This window comes from Mustelus asterias, chromosome 12, assembly GCF_964213995.1.
Source record: "Mustelus asterias chromosome 12, sMusAst1.hap1.1, whole genome shotgun sequence".
Taxonomy (NCBI): domain Eukaryota; kingdom Metazoa; phylum Chordata; class Chondrichthyes; order Carcharhiniformes; family Triakidae; genus Mustelus; species Mustelus asterias.
Window position 1 is genome coordinate 56,792,426 of NC_135812.1, and position 14,912 is coordinate 56,807,337.

The 14,912-nt window shown below is 46.7% G+C and overlaps 1 protein-coding gene across 1 annotated transcript in view; it reads left to right on the forward strand.

The window, feature by feature from the left end:
• The window catches only part of myo15b (myosin XVB), a 520,694-nt gene that overhangs the window by 219,063 nt on the left and 286,719 nt on the right, over nucleotides 1-14,912 (forward strand). The window contains exon 28 of the mRNA XM_078226038.1: nucleotides 10,968-11,036. Within this exon, the coding sequence (XP_078082164.1) occupies nucleotides 10,968-11,036 (69 nt within the window). The remainder of the gene's footprint in view (nucleotides 1-10,967; nucleotides 11,037-14,912) is intronic.

Here is a 14,912-nt window from a genome sequence, read left to right on the forward strand (position 1 = left end):
TGGGGTCTTGTGCTCCCACCCATCCTGGCGGGTCATATTTCCTGCCATAGGCCGGTGGAAACCAATTTGCATCCCACTGATAGGATGCAGATGGAGGCCTGGTTGGAATTGCCCCTCACACGCCTGATCATCTGCATTGCCAACGGGAAATCACACTGGTCCAGAGCACATTGGACTGACATGATGTGTAAAAGTTGGCACTTACCTTCAAAAGGCCTGGTGCACTTTACAGAGATGAGGAGAAGGTGGAGGCCTCCAGCTACCAGGTTCCGGAACACCACATTCAGCACTGGCCGGGTGGAGCATTGACCACATGTATCTTTTTTGCAGAGCAGCTGCCAGGAGGTGGCAGTTCTCAGTGCAGCAACTTCATCCAGGCTTCAACCAGCAACCTCTTCCCGACTTCAGATCATCAGGCTGCAGGTGGTTCTGCTGAATGGCGAGAGTCTATGCTTGGGAGCGTGGGAGAGAGACGGATAGAAGAGGAGAGGAATGAAGAGATAGGCTGGGTGTGCAGGTCTTGCAGGCGACAGGATAGACGGGTGGGAGTAGGGGAAAGAGCAATTCGGCAGGGATCTTGGTGAACTGGCATGGAGCAGGAGGGTGGGAAAGAAGATAGTCATCGACTTCAGGAAGCGTAGTGGAGAACATGCCCCAGATTACATCAATGGGGACAAAGTAGAAAGGGTCGAGAGTTTCAAGTTTTTAGGTGTCCACATCACCAACAACCTGTCCTGACACTGTAATTAAGAAAGCCCACCAACGCCTCTACTTTCTCAGGAGACTAAGGAAATTTGGCATGCCTGCTACAACTCTCACCAACTTCTGCAGATGCACCAGAGAAAGCATTCTTTCTGCTTGTATCACAGCTTGGTATGGCTACTGCTCTGCCCAAGACCGCAAGTAACTACAAGAGATCGTGAATTTGGCCGATCCATCACGCAAATCAGCTTCCCATCTATTGACTCTGTCTACACTTCCCGCTGCCTCGCAAAGCAGCCAGCATAATCAAGGACCCCACACAACCCGGACATTCTCTCTTCCACCTTCTTAGGGTGGGAAAAAGACACAAAAGTCTGAGATCATGTACCAACCAACTCAAGAACAGCTTCTTCCCTGCAGCCATCAGACTTTTGAATGGACTTACCTCGCATTAAGTTGATCTTTCTCTACACCCTAGCTATGACTGTAACACTACATTCTGTCCCCTCTCCTTTCCTTCCCTATGTATGGTATGCTTTGTCTGTATAGCGTGCAAGAAACAATACTTTTCACTGTATTTTGATTTGATTTATTATTGTCACATGTATTAGTATACGGGTTGTTGGTGATGTGGACACCTAAAATCTTGAAGCTCTCGACCATTTCTACTTCGTCCCCATTGATGTAGACAGGGGCATGTCCTCCACTACGTTTCCTGAAGTCGATGACTATCTCCTTCGTTTTGTTGACGTTGAGGGAGAGATTATTGTTGCCGCACCAGTTCACCAGATTCTCTATCTCATTCCTGTACTCAGTTTCGTCGTTGTTTGAGATCCAACCAATTACGGTGGCGTCATCAGCAAACTTGTAAATCAAGTTGGGGGAGAATTTGGCCATACAGTCATAGGTATATAAGGAGGGGGCTGAGAACACAGACAGCCTTGTGGAGCACCGGTGTTAAGGATGATCGTGGAGGAGGTGTTGTTGCCTATCCTTACTGATTGCGGCCTTAGGTTAGGAAGCCTAGAATCCAGTCGCAGTGGGTGGAGCCGAGCCCCAGGCCATGGAGTTTGGAGATGAGTTTCGTGGGAATAATGGTGTTAAAGGCTGAGCTGTTAGTCAATGAATAGGAGTCTGACATAGGTGTCTTTGTTATCTTTGTTATCTGAGTGTTCCAGGGTTGAGTGTAGGGCCAAGGAGATGGCATCTGCTGTTGTCTTGTTGCGGCGAGATCGCGTATGTATACCTCAGGAAACCCAGGCAGAGACGGGGAGAATGTGCAAACTTCACACAGTCAATGACCCAAGGCTGGAATTGAACCTGGGTCCCTGGCCCTGTGAGGCAGCAGTGCTAACCACTGTGCCATCGTACCATCCCATCCCAAAGGGGGTTGGTGCAAAAGTGTGAAGGGACATTAGGGGCAATCAAGGAGAAAGGAGTTCAGAGGGAGGGGTCAGTGGACTGAATGATGGATTCCTGGGGGGCATACTGAGGGTACCAGTGATAGGAGGGGCTGGTGCTGTTTAAAGGGGGCAGTGGGGTGGGAGAGTGAGGGCACAATGATGTGACTGAAGAACCCTGAGGGTGGTTGGAGGGGATGAAGAACGTAATACAGATTCCAGGGGTTGGAAGGCTGAGGGCAGATGTGTCTATTGTTATGGGGGTGGGATGTTCAGGAGGGAAGGGAACTTCTACTTTTACCTGTACCGAAGGTGATGGGAGGAGGTTGAAAGGTGACCATGGGGAGGTCAAAAGTGATTCCTGGCTGGGGTGGGTTCAGTGTTAATGGGGAAGAGGTGTGTGTGTGATGGGGGTTTGGGGGGATGGGGGGCGCGAGGAGAGGTGTTGTTACCATCACCATGAAACGTTTCATTGTGGAGATCTCGAGATGCTGCATGAGGTTGAGTCATCTCAGGTGCGTGGGAGATACTGGTCAGCTCAACTGGACAACTAATGTGGAAGCCCAGCATCTGCTACTTACAGTGCTTGTGCCTTGTGACAGATGAGGGTGTGAAGGACAAAGGCTCCGTGTGCATGGGGAGACTTCTTACACATGGCTCACAAAGGCCCTGGCAAAGAACTTTGCCTCCCTACAGTTATCTGGTTTCAGAGGACATGGGATATCCCTTGGAAGATGACATGGGATTTGGGGGTGGGCAAGCTCAAGGATTATTGCAAATAAACCACATGAGACATGATTAAAGTTGGGATGAGCTATATTAACAATTGTAGTGCACCCGTGCAACCATTTGTGAATTCAGAACCTTTTAATGTTTCTTTCTCGAACGTTTCTTCTCTGTGCTCCCCTATATTGACAACAGCAGTGGAGGCAGCCTGCTGACTCATTGACCCTGTTGCTTTGGATGACCTTGGCATCTCCTCTCGAGATCCGAGGCCTGAGTAACTGCGGTTGCTTTGGGTAGCTGCCACCCTGTGGTCACAGAGGATGGGGCTGAAGGGGGCTACAGGCAAAGGGGATTTGGAAGGGCTGAATGTCATAGGGAGTCCCGTGTGGAAGTCCCAGCAATATTCAGCTGCTGCACCCCTTCTCTGTGGGTGCCTGAGAGCACCTGCCTGACTCCTTGAGGGGAAGGGGCACCTGGAGGGAGGTCGAGATGTTTCATCTCCCTCGTGTAGCTACTGCAGACAGAGTGCACATCTGTTTGCATCTTCAGCAAAAATCTTCTGGACTATGTTCTCTAAGGAGTCCGCCACCCTCCTCGATGCATGCACAGATCAGCACCACTTCATTAGAGAGCAGGGACACAGACTCTCCACCTCGCAGGACACTCTGCCTAGTGCCTCCCACACCATTGCCTGATGTTCCCCCACCTCCTGCTGCCTGTCCTGTATCGGATGCAAACCTCACAGAAGCCTCTTTCCCAGCATTCCTCCAAGTGCCAGTGACCCAGGCTGACCCTGCCTCCTCCTGCTGCAGGCCTGTGTCCATGGGATGTTGGCATCGCAAGATCTTGCCACTCATCAGGAGTCTTGTAACGTGGTGGGCCCCTGCTGAATGCATCCAGTGCAAGGAGGTAGCAGATTAGTAGCTGTTCCCCAGTGCAGCTGCAAGCAAGGGAGGAACACTGTATTGGAGCACTTGGAAACGCACCAATAAATCTCCACAGCAGTTGCCAAGTGGGTCACATGAGTTTGTTACTTACGCCTGTGAATTTTACATCCTATAATCAATAGTTAAATAAACTCTAACCTCATTGTCCCTCATGCAGAGTTTTTTTAAATTCTTGTGGCTGTGAAACTGTAGTCAGGATGATAGCTTTAATAGTTTGATTCAGGGCAAGGTGCTTCCAGTGTCAATATTTGGACAGGATGAGTGTACTGACAGGAGTGTCACATTACACATAGAGAAAGGTTTGGACTCATGCTATGCACATATCTCTGAGGGTGGCATTTAAATCAATTGAAAGCTCTGCCTTACCTGGTGTCACGGCCACCCACCTGATCACACCCAGGGCCTTCCAACTGAACATTGCCTCCTCACCACATCCTCTGATGAATGGGCCCCATTTGTAATGCCCTCATCATTAAGGGAACCCTCTCTCTGGTTAGCGAAGTTATGGAAGGCACAACGCACCATGTCCATAAGGGATGCATGAAATAGGAACATTGGAGCAGCAGTAGGCCATTCAGCCCATCAAGTCTGTTCCGCTATTGAATATGATCATAGCTGATCATCTACTTCAATGTCTTTTTCCTACACCATCCACATATCCCTTCATGTCATTCATGTCATTGTTATTTAGAAATCTCTCAATCTCTGCTTTAAGCATACACGGTGACTAAGCTTCCGCAGCCCTCTGTGGTCGAGGATTCCAAAGATTCACACCCTTCTGTGTAAAGAAATTCTCCCCATCTCAGTCCTCATTGGCACTCTCCCTATTTTGAAATTGTGCCCCCTGGTTCTAGACTCCCCAACCAAAGCAAACGTCTTCTGCAGAAGGATTATTTAGATCCAAAATGCGAACTTTGGCCGTGATTCTCCCAAAAGTGCTGAATTGGCGGGAAAACTGTTCTAGATCCCGACTCTTTTGTCAGTTCAGCTTCTCACCCGAATCTCCCCACGCTGTGCACTGCAGAGGTCCCAGTCATGAATATCATTAGAAACCCGGGGGGCGGGGCCTATTCACACCGGAGTTTGACAATTCTGGAACTCTGCACATGCGCAGTAGCCCTGATCTGTCAGACTGACACCCCGTTTGCTAGCCAGCCCGATTGCTGGCCAGCCCGGCACCCCCGCAGTGCTGCCCCTCCAGCTCAACCCCCCTCCACGGCCTGATCGCGGCCCCCACAACAATTCCCGGGCCAGCCCTGACTCCCCTGTCCTGAAGTGCCCAGATGCACAGCCCACCCCCCAGCAGTGGCGATCCCCCCAACCCCATCACCCTGGCAGATCGCCCCTCCCACGGGGTGAGACCCCCCCCGGCTGACCACCTCCCCCCCAGCCCGCCACAATCGCTGCCCTCCCTCCCTCCCAGACCGATCCTGTCTGCAGAATGGCAGCGGGACCCCCCCACCCCCACCGATTGCCCCTAGGCCCCGCTCCCTTGGCACTGCCCGATGCCCAGTGGCTAGTTCCCTGAACGTGGGGAGATGGTCTAAACCACGCCAAAATTGAGGTACTCCTGGCGGGGTGGGAGATTCAATCGGGACCCGAAAGTTCCCGATAATTACATTGAAAACATATTTAAAATACATTTTAAAAAGATTCAAATTACTTACCTGCCTTCCCGTCATCGTCAGCATGGTCTGGCCTGCAACTGGTCTGGCCTGCAACTGTTGACATTCTGGACCTCCTAATCTGTCCTTCCCCTCACTCTCCTCATCCTCCTTCACATCCTCCTCTCCTTTTCACTGAAGGTTGTGTCTCCCACAGAGTGCCTGATCCATGATAGGCCCATTTGAAAGGCGAGGGTGATGGACAAGGTCTAAACAAACTTCTCAGCAGGAGGAATAGGGCCTCTAACCTTGAAGAAGTTTGTGGAAGTTACTAGAACCAGAGGGCACAACCTCAGACTAAAGGGACGATCCTTTAACACAGAGATGAAGAGGAATTCTTTCAGCCAGAGAGTGGTGAATCTGTGGAACTCTTTGCCGCAGAAGGCAAAGGACAATGGGGCTGAGAAAAATATCAGCCATGATTGAATGGCGGAGCAGACTCGATGGGCCACGTGGCCTAATTCTGCTCCTATGCCTTATGGTCTTATGATGTTCACTCAAAATGTCACAACACCCAAGGCTATGGACCAAGTGCTGGAAAGTGGGATTAAATGTAGATTTAGTTGAGTTTGTCTATGCAGACTCGATGAGCTGAATCATACAATCTTTATAGTGCAGAAGGAGGCCATTCAGCCCATAGTCTGCACTGATCTCTGACAGAGTATTTTACCAAGGTTTTTTCCCTCGCCCTATGTCCATAACCCACACATTTCCCATGGCTAATCCATTTAACCTACACATCTTGGGACACTAAGGGACAATTTAGCATGGCCAATCAGCCTAACGTGCACATTTTTAGACTGTGGAAGGAAACCGCGGCACACAGACACAGGGAGAGCGTGCAGACTCCACACAGACGGTGACCCAAGGCTGGAATCAAACCCAGGTCACTGGTGCTGTGAGGCAGTAGTACTAACCACTGTGCCACCAAAGCACCTCCATGATTCTATAACTTTTAAATGGAAACTGTTTCTTGCACTTCCAGCAGTCACAGAACTCTGCTTACCTGAAACGCTGGTCCCTGCTGAAACATTTAAACCCGCCCTAACAGCTGCCTAATAAAAACAGGAAACCCACCTGATGTAAAACTCATTCTACAAATGTTTTATTGCAATCAATACGTAATGTTCTGGCCAATTGCCTGATTTGTAAGCTTAGATACTCACCTTAATGAAATTTCAATCGGGCTCCTGATCTTTATCCCAACCTGATGTCATCATGCCTGATAATATATTGGCGCTGGCATTTTAGCAGCATCTTACCCAGCCCATAGCGTTCAATCAGTCGTACAGAACTTGAGTATTGCAGAAAAAAGTGACTTTCTATAGTATTTGAGTTCAGGTTGGTTGGCAGGTGGACTCTGGTCATTCCAATGTCGATGTTGACTGACAGTTAACTACCGAACATTGTTTGAAATTTAAACCAGGCAGCTTCACTCTGACTGGTCAAGGCATTGCCATGAGGAATGAACCAACAAATGGCTGCCACTTACAATGTTTAACTGAAACAGGTGCAAGGTGTGTATATGTTATTTCTGTCTGTAAAGATCAAGGGCCCTCTGCGTTAATAGACGTAGCTTCCAGTATATACAAATGTGCCACTGCGAGCTCGACTGACAATCTTAAATTGGCTGTCAGGGCAACTCTCAGCACATTGAGGATTATTTAGTAAATGTTGACCAATTGTGGAATCACATCTAAGGTTGGGCACTGTGTTTTGAGTTTTTCGAGCATGGGCACTGTCTGTACTTTGCCTGCTGCAAACAGCAGCAAGTTCAGGATGTTGGATACTATCTGCTAGTCTTTGGGACATATGGCCTACATGCCTGGCATCAAACTGGCACTGAAATTCAAATACCATGTACCACAAAAATAGATTGGTTGTCTCCCCTGGAGTTGTATTCTTGCCAAATGTCCTGATAAGTGCAAGAAAAATAGCTTTGTGTCTCTTTTTTCAGCAATACCATTGTTGCATAAGGTTAAATCTCACGGGATCCAGGGCGAGGTAGCCAATTGGATACAAAATTGACTTGATGACAGAAGACAGAGCGTGGTTGTAGAGGATTGTTTTTCAAGTGGGAGGCCTGTGACCAGCGGTGTGCCTCAGGGATCAGTGCTGGGTTCACTGTTATTTGTCATTTATATTAAAGATTTTGATGGGAATTTAGGAGGCATGGTTAGTAAGTTTGCAGATGACCAAGATTGGTGGCATACTGGACAGTGAACAAGGTCATCTAGGATTGCAATGGGATTTTGATCAATTGGGCCAGTGGGCTGATGAATGGCAGATGGAGTTTATAGAGTCATAGATTCCCTACAGTGCAAAAGGAGGTAATTCGGCCCATTGAGTCTGCACCAATTACAATCCCATCTAAGCCCTATCCCCATAACCCCATATATTTACCCCGCTAATCCCTCTAGCCTGCGCATCCTGGGACACTAAGGGACAATTTAGCATGGCCAATGCAGCTCACCCGCAAATCTTTGGACTGTGGGAGGAAACCGGAGCACCCAGAGGAAACCCAGGCAGACACGGGGAGAGCGTGCAAACTCCACACAGACAGTCACCCAAGCCGGGAATCTAACCCAGGTCCCTGGAGCTGTGAGGCAGCAGTGCTAACCACTGTGCCTCCCTAATTAATTTTTAAAATTTAGACAAATGAGAGGTCATGCATTTTGGTTGATCAAACCAGGGCAGGACTTACTCAGTTAATGGTAGGGCGCTGGGGAGAGTTATAGAACAAAGAGATCTAAGGGTACAGGTTCATAGCTCCTTGAAAGTGGAGTCACAGGTGGACAGGGTGTTGAAGAAGGCATTCGGCATGCTTGGTTCCATTGGTCAGAACATTGAATACAGGAGTTGGGACGTCTTGCTGAAGTTGTATAAAACATTGATAAGGCCACACTTGGAATACTGTGTACAGCTCTGGTCACCCTAATATAGAAAGGATATTATTAAACTGGACCAAGTGCAGAAAAGATTTACTAGGATGCTACCAGGACTTGATGGTTTGAGTTATAAGGAGAGGCTGGATAGACTGGTACTTTTTTCCCTGGAGTGTAGGAGGCTTAGGGGTGATCTTATAGCGGTCTATAAAATAATGAGGGGCACAGATCAGCTAGATAGTCAATATATTTTCCCAAAGATAGGGGAGTCTGAAACTAGAGGGCATAGGTTTAAGGTGAGAGGAGAGAGATACAAAAGGTCCAGAAGGGCAATTTTTTCATACAGAGGGTGGTAAGTGTCTGGAACAGGCTGCCAGAGGTAGTAGTAGAGGTGGGTACAATTTTGTCTTTCAAAAAGCATTTAGACAGTTACATGGGTAAGATGGGTATAGAGGCAATTGGGAATAGCTCAGTGGTAAAAACTGGGCGGCATGGACAAGTTGGGCCGAAGGGCCTGTTTCCATGCTGTAAACCTCTATGACTCTATGACTCTAATACTCAAGTATTTGCTTTGTTTAGTTCTAGTACAGTAAACATTTTTGTTTAAAAGATGATTATGGCATGATTCTTTCAGTTAATAAGTGGAAGCTTGAATTTCTTTTTAAAAGTTGATGACCTCCTTTGTGGTCAGAACAATATACTTTATTCACTCTATATCGACAACGTTCACTGAGTATCTCTCCTATGCAGTGAGTAGCAGTTAAGAACAAGAACTCTGGCAATTTTACCCAATGCTGAGACTCTGCTGTGTTTAGCTCAATTGGTCTAGACCAAGAGTCAATAACTCGAAACCATTTGTGATATCTATATGTAGGTGGTCTAAAGTATATTTATAATATAAATATACATATACGGTGATATATGTCTAGATAGTGGTGATGTATATGATGTCCATATAGAGTGACACAGTGGCACAGTGGTTAGCACTGCTGCCTCACAGCACCAGGGATCTGGGTTGATTCCAGCCTTGGGTGACTGTCTGTGTGGCGTTTGCACGTTCTCCCTGTGTCTGCATGGGTTTCCTCCGGGTGCTCCGGTTTCCTTCCATATCCAAAGCCATGGTAAATGCACAGGGTTATGGGGATCAGGTGTGGAGTGGGCCTGGGTGGGATGCTCTTTTGGAGAATGGGTGTAGATTGAATGGGCTGAATGGCCTCCTACTGTAGAGATTCTGTGGATGGTATAGATAGATCCATTGGAGAAGTCCAACTCAAGCAGGTAAGGAGCAGTATCTTGCCTGTCCAATGTAGACAGCAGGGGATAGGGGGCAGGGTTTGGGTTACAGACAGCAGGGGCAGGAATTAGTGTGGAGTTGGGCAGAGAAGTAGAAGCTGGGAGAATGAATCAGGAAGAAGGGAGTGGGGAGCAGGGAAAAGGGAACAGCGGTGGGAAGTAGGGAGTGGGGACTAGGGATCAAGGAGCAGGTCAATGGACAAAGCCAAAGCCTTGTGACTATCTTATTGTAGGTAATTGGCACAATGTCTCCCACTCCATGGGTCAGGGTGTGGCTCTGTGTTCTGGTGAAGTGGAGTCTGTTGGGAAGTAATTCACTTTCATTTATCTGGAATGACGCATTGACAATAACTGAACAAAGTTCAACTGCAATAAATCCTGCTTTTTCTTTCTCTGTGTGGACTTTGATACAATAAGGCAATGTGTTCAGTGTCTTACAACTAGAGACACCCAGTCTGGGCTCAAGCGCCGTACAGAGGGAAGGAATTCCCGTGGTGGGCCCAAGCTGAACGGAATCTACATTAAAACAGTTGACAAGAAGAGAGCAGGTATTTGAGATCTGAGAGTTGGTGCTGGGGGTGGTTGCTAGGAGCTGATGTTAGTGGGTGTGGGAAGCAGAGAGAGAGGCTGTCCTCCTTCCTCTGGACTCAGTCCAGAACCAGCTCAGTGTTGTGTCTGTTTATCACAACTTTGAAACAACAGAGTAGGAGTTTTGACAAAGAGAAGAGTTTCACTGTGTCTAGGCTGTGTTCAGAAATACATTGAACCTATTTGGAGTAAATATGCTGAAGTCTCTCATTCAGATTGTTGGGAACTGCTTCAGTAAAGTGTTAAGAGAGTGAGTCAAGGGTGGTCCAAAGAAGATGAGCAACAGGTTTACACTGGGTGAAGGTGGGTAGGGGACAGTGTTAGTTTGATCAGTTTGTATGAAAGTTGGAATGATCAGTGAAGTAGATGCATTCGTTCAGAACAGGAGGAATCCAGGTTTGTCCGGGGTGAGGGAAATGGTTGCAGTTGGAGAACAGTAGAGTAAAATTCCACCATCAGCTAAGGTGGATGTGAAAGATGCCAGGGTACCATTCCCAATGGTTAAACCATTCACCCTGCAGGGAGGGGCGTTTGTCAAGATAGGATCAGGCGTGACTGTGATGCCCCCCATAGTGGAATAGCTCTATGAGACACGCAGCTCAGATTGACATTTGATGAATGGGTGAGGCACTGAAGGGCAATCAGCAAGAGCCTTCCAGAAGGGAGTATGGGAGTGAAGTTGGAGATGAACAAATAGAAAGGAAACAGTTGGTGTTGGCTGGGTGGGTGTGTGAGACTCATACTTACCATTTCTGTCATTAGCTGCTCCAAGCACTGTGGCATCGGAGGATGTTTTCGAGCAGCAAAGGTGGAGGAACAGCAGTGGGAATGGTGAGTCTGCCTTTTTACTCAGTATTGTGGGGTGTTTAATAGTTCCAACAATGACACTAGCTGTTTTATAAACCACAGTAATGCACAGGTCCCCTCCTCAGATTAAAGTGTCTCCTTCCTACCTGTTCTGATGTTGCTGAAGCTGAATGCTTGGACACTGGAGTGGTTCTGACAGGAAAATGGGCAAGGCTGTTGGAGTTTTATTTTTAAGGGAAGTGATTGATGGAAATTTAACTTCAACTAGTGGCCTTCTCCATTTCAAAAAACTGACAATTTTATAAATCAGTAGAGGAAACAATCATTAAAAGCAAAATAAAACCAAAGCTTGGTCAACAGCCATGACTACCGAAAAACAGGAATAACACTATCATTCTGGATGAGGAATGTCAGAGAGATTTTAGTGTCTTTAATACGATATCACTTAACTTATTAACTGAATCTAGAATCACTGCTCTCCATTACCCCCTCTATCAGAGTGTTTATTCCTCACATTGATCACTCCAGCATTGGTTTTAACTCTAAACTACCCAGAGAAAATATGACATCAGTAAAGGTTAAAATCAGATTGGTTCAATCCAGACGCCCGAAGGAACCATCGCCAGAATCAGATCAGCGGAAAACCTTGGAGGGTGTGGAGCTGAAGGAGATTACAGAAACAAGCAGGGACTAGGCTTCGGGGGAACTTGAAAACAAGGATGAGAACTTGAAAATTGTGACATTGCTTGACCAACAGAGGCTCACAAACACAGGTGTGACGCGAGAACGGGACTTGGTGCATGTTTAGATATGAGCCGCAGAGTTTGGATGCGCTCAAGATTACAGCAAAAGAGAAGTTACTGATAGAGAACTGAAACCAATATAAAATGGGTCCGGCTATCAGTATCAAAGACCTGGAATGAAGGGAAGTGAAAGTGAACACTCCTTTAGCACATTTATCTGCCAGCTCTCCCTCTGATGGAATCACTTTGAGTCTCAGACCAACTACTGATCAAATACTGACAGATATTGTTATATTGCGGGTTCTTTAGATGTCTTAATGATGAGATTTTGAAACTTGGATATTTAAATAAAGCTTCTATAAGAATGTAAAGAGAAAAAGATTAGTGAAGACAAATGTAGGTCCCTTACAGTCCGAAATATGAATGTTTATATTGAAAAAAAGGCAGAGCAATTAAACAACAACTTTAGTTCTCTCTTCATGGAGGAAGACACAAATAACTTCCCAGAAATGCTAGGGAACTAAGGGTCTAGTGAGAAGGAGGAATTGAAGGAAATTAGTTTTACTAAAATAATAGTGTAGGAGAAATTAATGAGACTGACAGTCGATCAATCGCCAAGGCCTGATGATCTACATCCCAGGGTACCAAAGGAGTGGCCATGGGATGCATTGGTCGATATCTTCCAAAATTCTGTAGATTCTGGAACAGTCCCGGCAGATTGGAGGGTGGCAAACATAACCCCGCTATTTAAAATAGGGAGGGAGAAAAGGGCGAATTAGAGGCTAGCAGCAGGAAAAATGTTAGAGTCTATTATAAAGAATGTGATTATAGGACACTTAGAAAGTATCAACAGGATTAGACAAAGTCAACATAGATTCATGAAAGGGAAATCATATTTGGCTGGAATTTATTTGAGGAAGTAATTAGCGGAATAGTAGTTAAGAAGGCATATGGGAAACTTACTTTTGTCAGTCATGGCACAGATTATAAGAGCAGGAAGGTAATGGTGGAGCTGTACAAAGCTTGGATTAAGCTATAGCTGTAGTACTGTGTGCAGTTCTGGTCACCTCACTACAGGAAGGATGTGATTACACTGGAGAAGGAGCAGAGGAGATTCACCATGATATTGCCTGGGATGGAGCACTTGAGCTATGAAGAGAGGCTGGATAGTTTGGATTGTTTTCTTTAGAGCAGTGAAGGCTGAGGGGGGCATGATAGTGGTGTTTAAGATTATGAGGGGTATGGACAGGGTGAAAAGGAAGCAGCTGTTCCCCTAGGTTGAGGGGTCAATCACGAGGGGGCATAGATTTAGGGTATCTAAGGAGATTCAGAGGGGGTTTGAGAAAACATTCTTTTACCCAGAGGGTGGTGGGAATCTAGAATGCACTGCCTGAGAAGTCAGTGGAGACCGGAAATCTTATAGCCTTTAAAAAATATTTGGTTGAGCACTTGAATCATCATAACATTCAAGGATATGAGACAAGTGCTGGAAAATGGGATTAGTGCAACTTTTGTGGTCGTTATTGTTGGTGCAGACTTGATGGGCTGAAGGGCCTTTTCTGTGCTGTACAACTCTATGACTCTATGACTTCTATTATAATTGTACAGTAATATTCTATACTCTTTCTTTAAACCCTGCCTCAGTATTAAGCAATGAATTACTTTAATAGATTAAAAATACTTACCAGGACTTACTCACCCATCAGTAGCTTTGGTTGGCCCCACTTCGCTTTCTGAACTGGTATTTGTTGGCTGCTCTTCCTCTGGTTGAGCACTTGGTCCTCACAATCCCCTCTGCAGTTATGGAGACCGAGCTGGGTTTTCCCAGATGCTCCTCAATGACTCCTCACCAACAACTCTCATTTATCGCTGTCAGTCTCACTCTTTCTCGCTGTCTTATTTCACCAGCTCCACTATTTCATAATGTAGGATAATGTGAAGTTAACCACTTCTGAAAGAAAACAGAATGGCTGAATATTATTTAAATGGTGATAGATTGAGAAATGTTGATGTACAAAGGGACCTGGTGTCATTGTACACCAGTCACTGAAAGCAAGCATGTGGGTACAGCAAGCAGCTAGGAAGACAAATGGCATTAGCTCTGAGGAGTGATTGGACAAACTTGGTTTATCTTCACTTGAACATTGGGGGCTGAGGGGAGACCTGATAGAAGTTTACAAAATTACAAAAGACATGGATAGAATGGAAAGTCGGAGTCTTTTTCCCAGGGTAGAAATGTCATTTACTAGGGGATATAGGTTTAAGGTAAATGGGGGAAACGTTCAAGGAGATATGAGAAGCAAGTTTTTACACAGAGTATGGTAAGTGCCTGCCATGCGCAGATACAATATCAATGTTTAAGAGGCATCTTGACAGATACATGAATCGGCAGGGAATAGATGGATACGGACTGCATAGAGGCAAAAGGTCTTTAGTTTCCAAAGGCTTGGTGGGCCGAAGGGCCTGTTCGTGTGCTTTACTGTTCTTTGTTAACTTTGTTGGTATGTTGCCTTTAATTGCAAGGGGACTTGAGTACAGGAACAATGATGTCTTACTGCAGCTGTACAGGGTCTTGGCGTGGCCACACCTGGAGTATTGTGTGCAGTTTTGGTGTCCTTACCTAAGAAAGGATATACTTATCATAGAGGGAGTGTAGCGAAGGTTCACCAGACTAAATCCTGGGATAGCAGGATTGTCGTATGATGAGAGATGGCTTGACTGGGCCTGTATTCACTTGAGTTTAGAAGAATGAGTGATCTTGTTGAAAGGTATAAAATTCTATCAGAGCTGGTCAGACTGGAGGCAGGGCGTTGGGTGGAATTCTCCCAAAAGATTCCCTCCCCCCACTCATCGACAGCATTTTCACCCCTTCCCGACACGAGTTACCTGCATTGGGGCCAACTCAATGGGTCCCCCTGCCCGATTCCTGACATGACCACCCCCAGCCCTCATCAAGACATACAGACCCCCAACATGTCCCTCTTAAGAGTGCCTTCACTAACTACCCCTGCATGACTGCCCCCCCATCAGACCCTCCCCCCTCATAGCCCCCCTGTCATGGCTCCCACTCAGGCCCCACCCCTTTGCCACTGCGCCTGGCACACTGGTGTCCACCTGGCCCAATAGTGCCCAGTGGCACTGCCAGGCTGTCCGATGG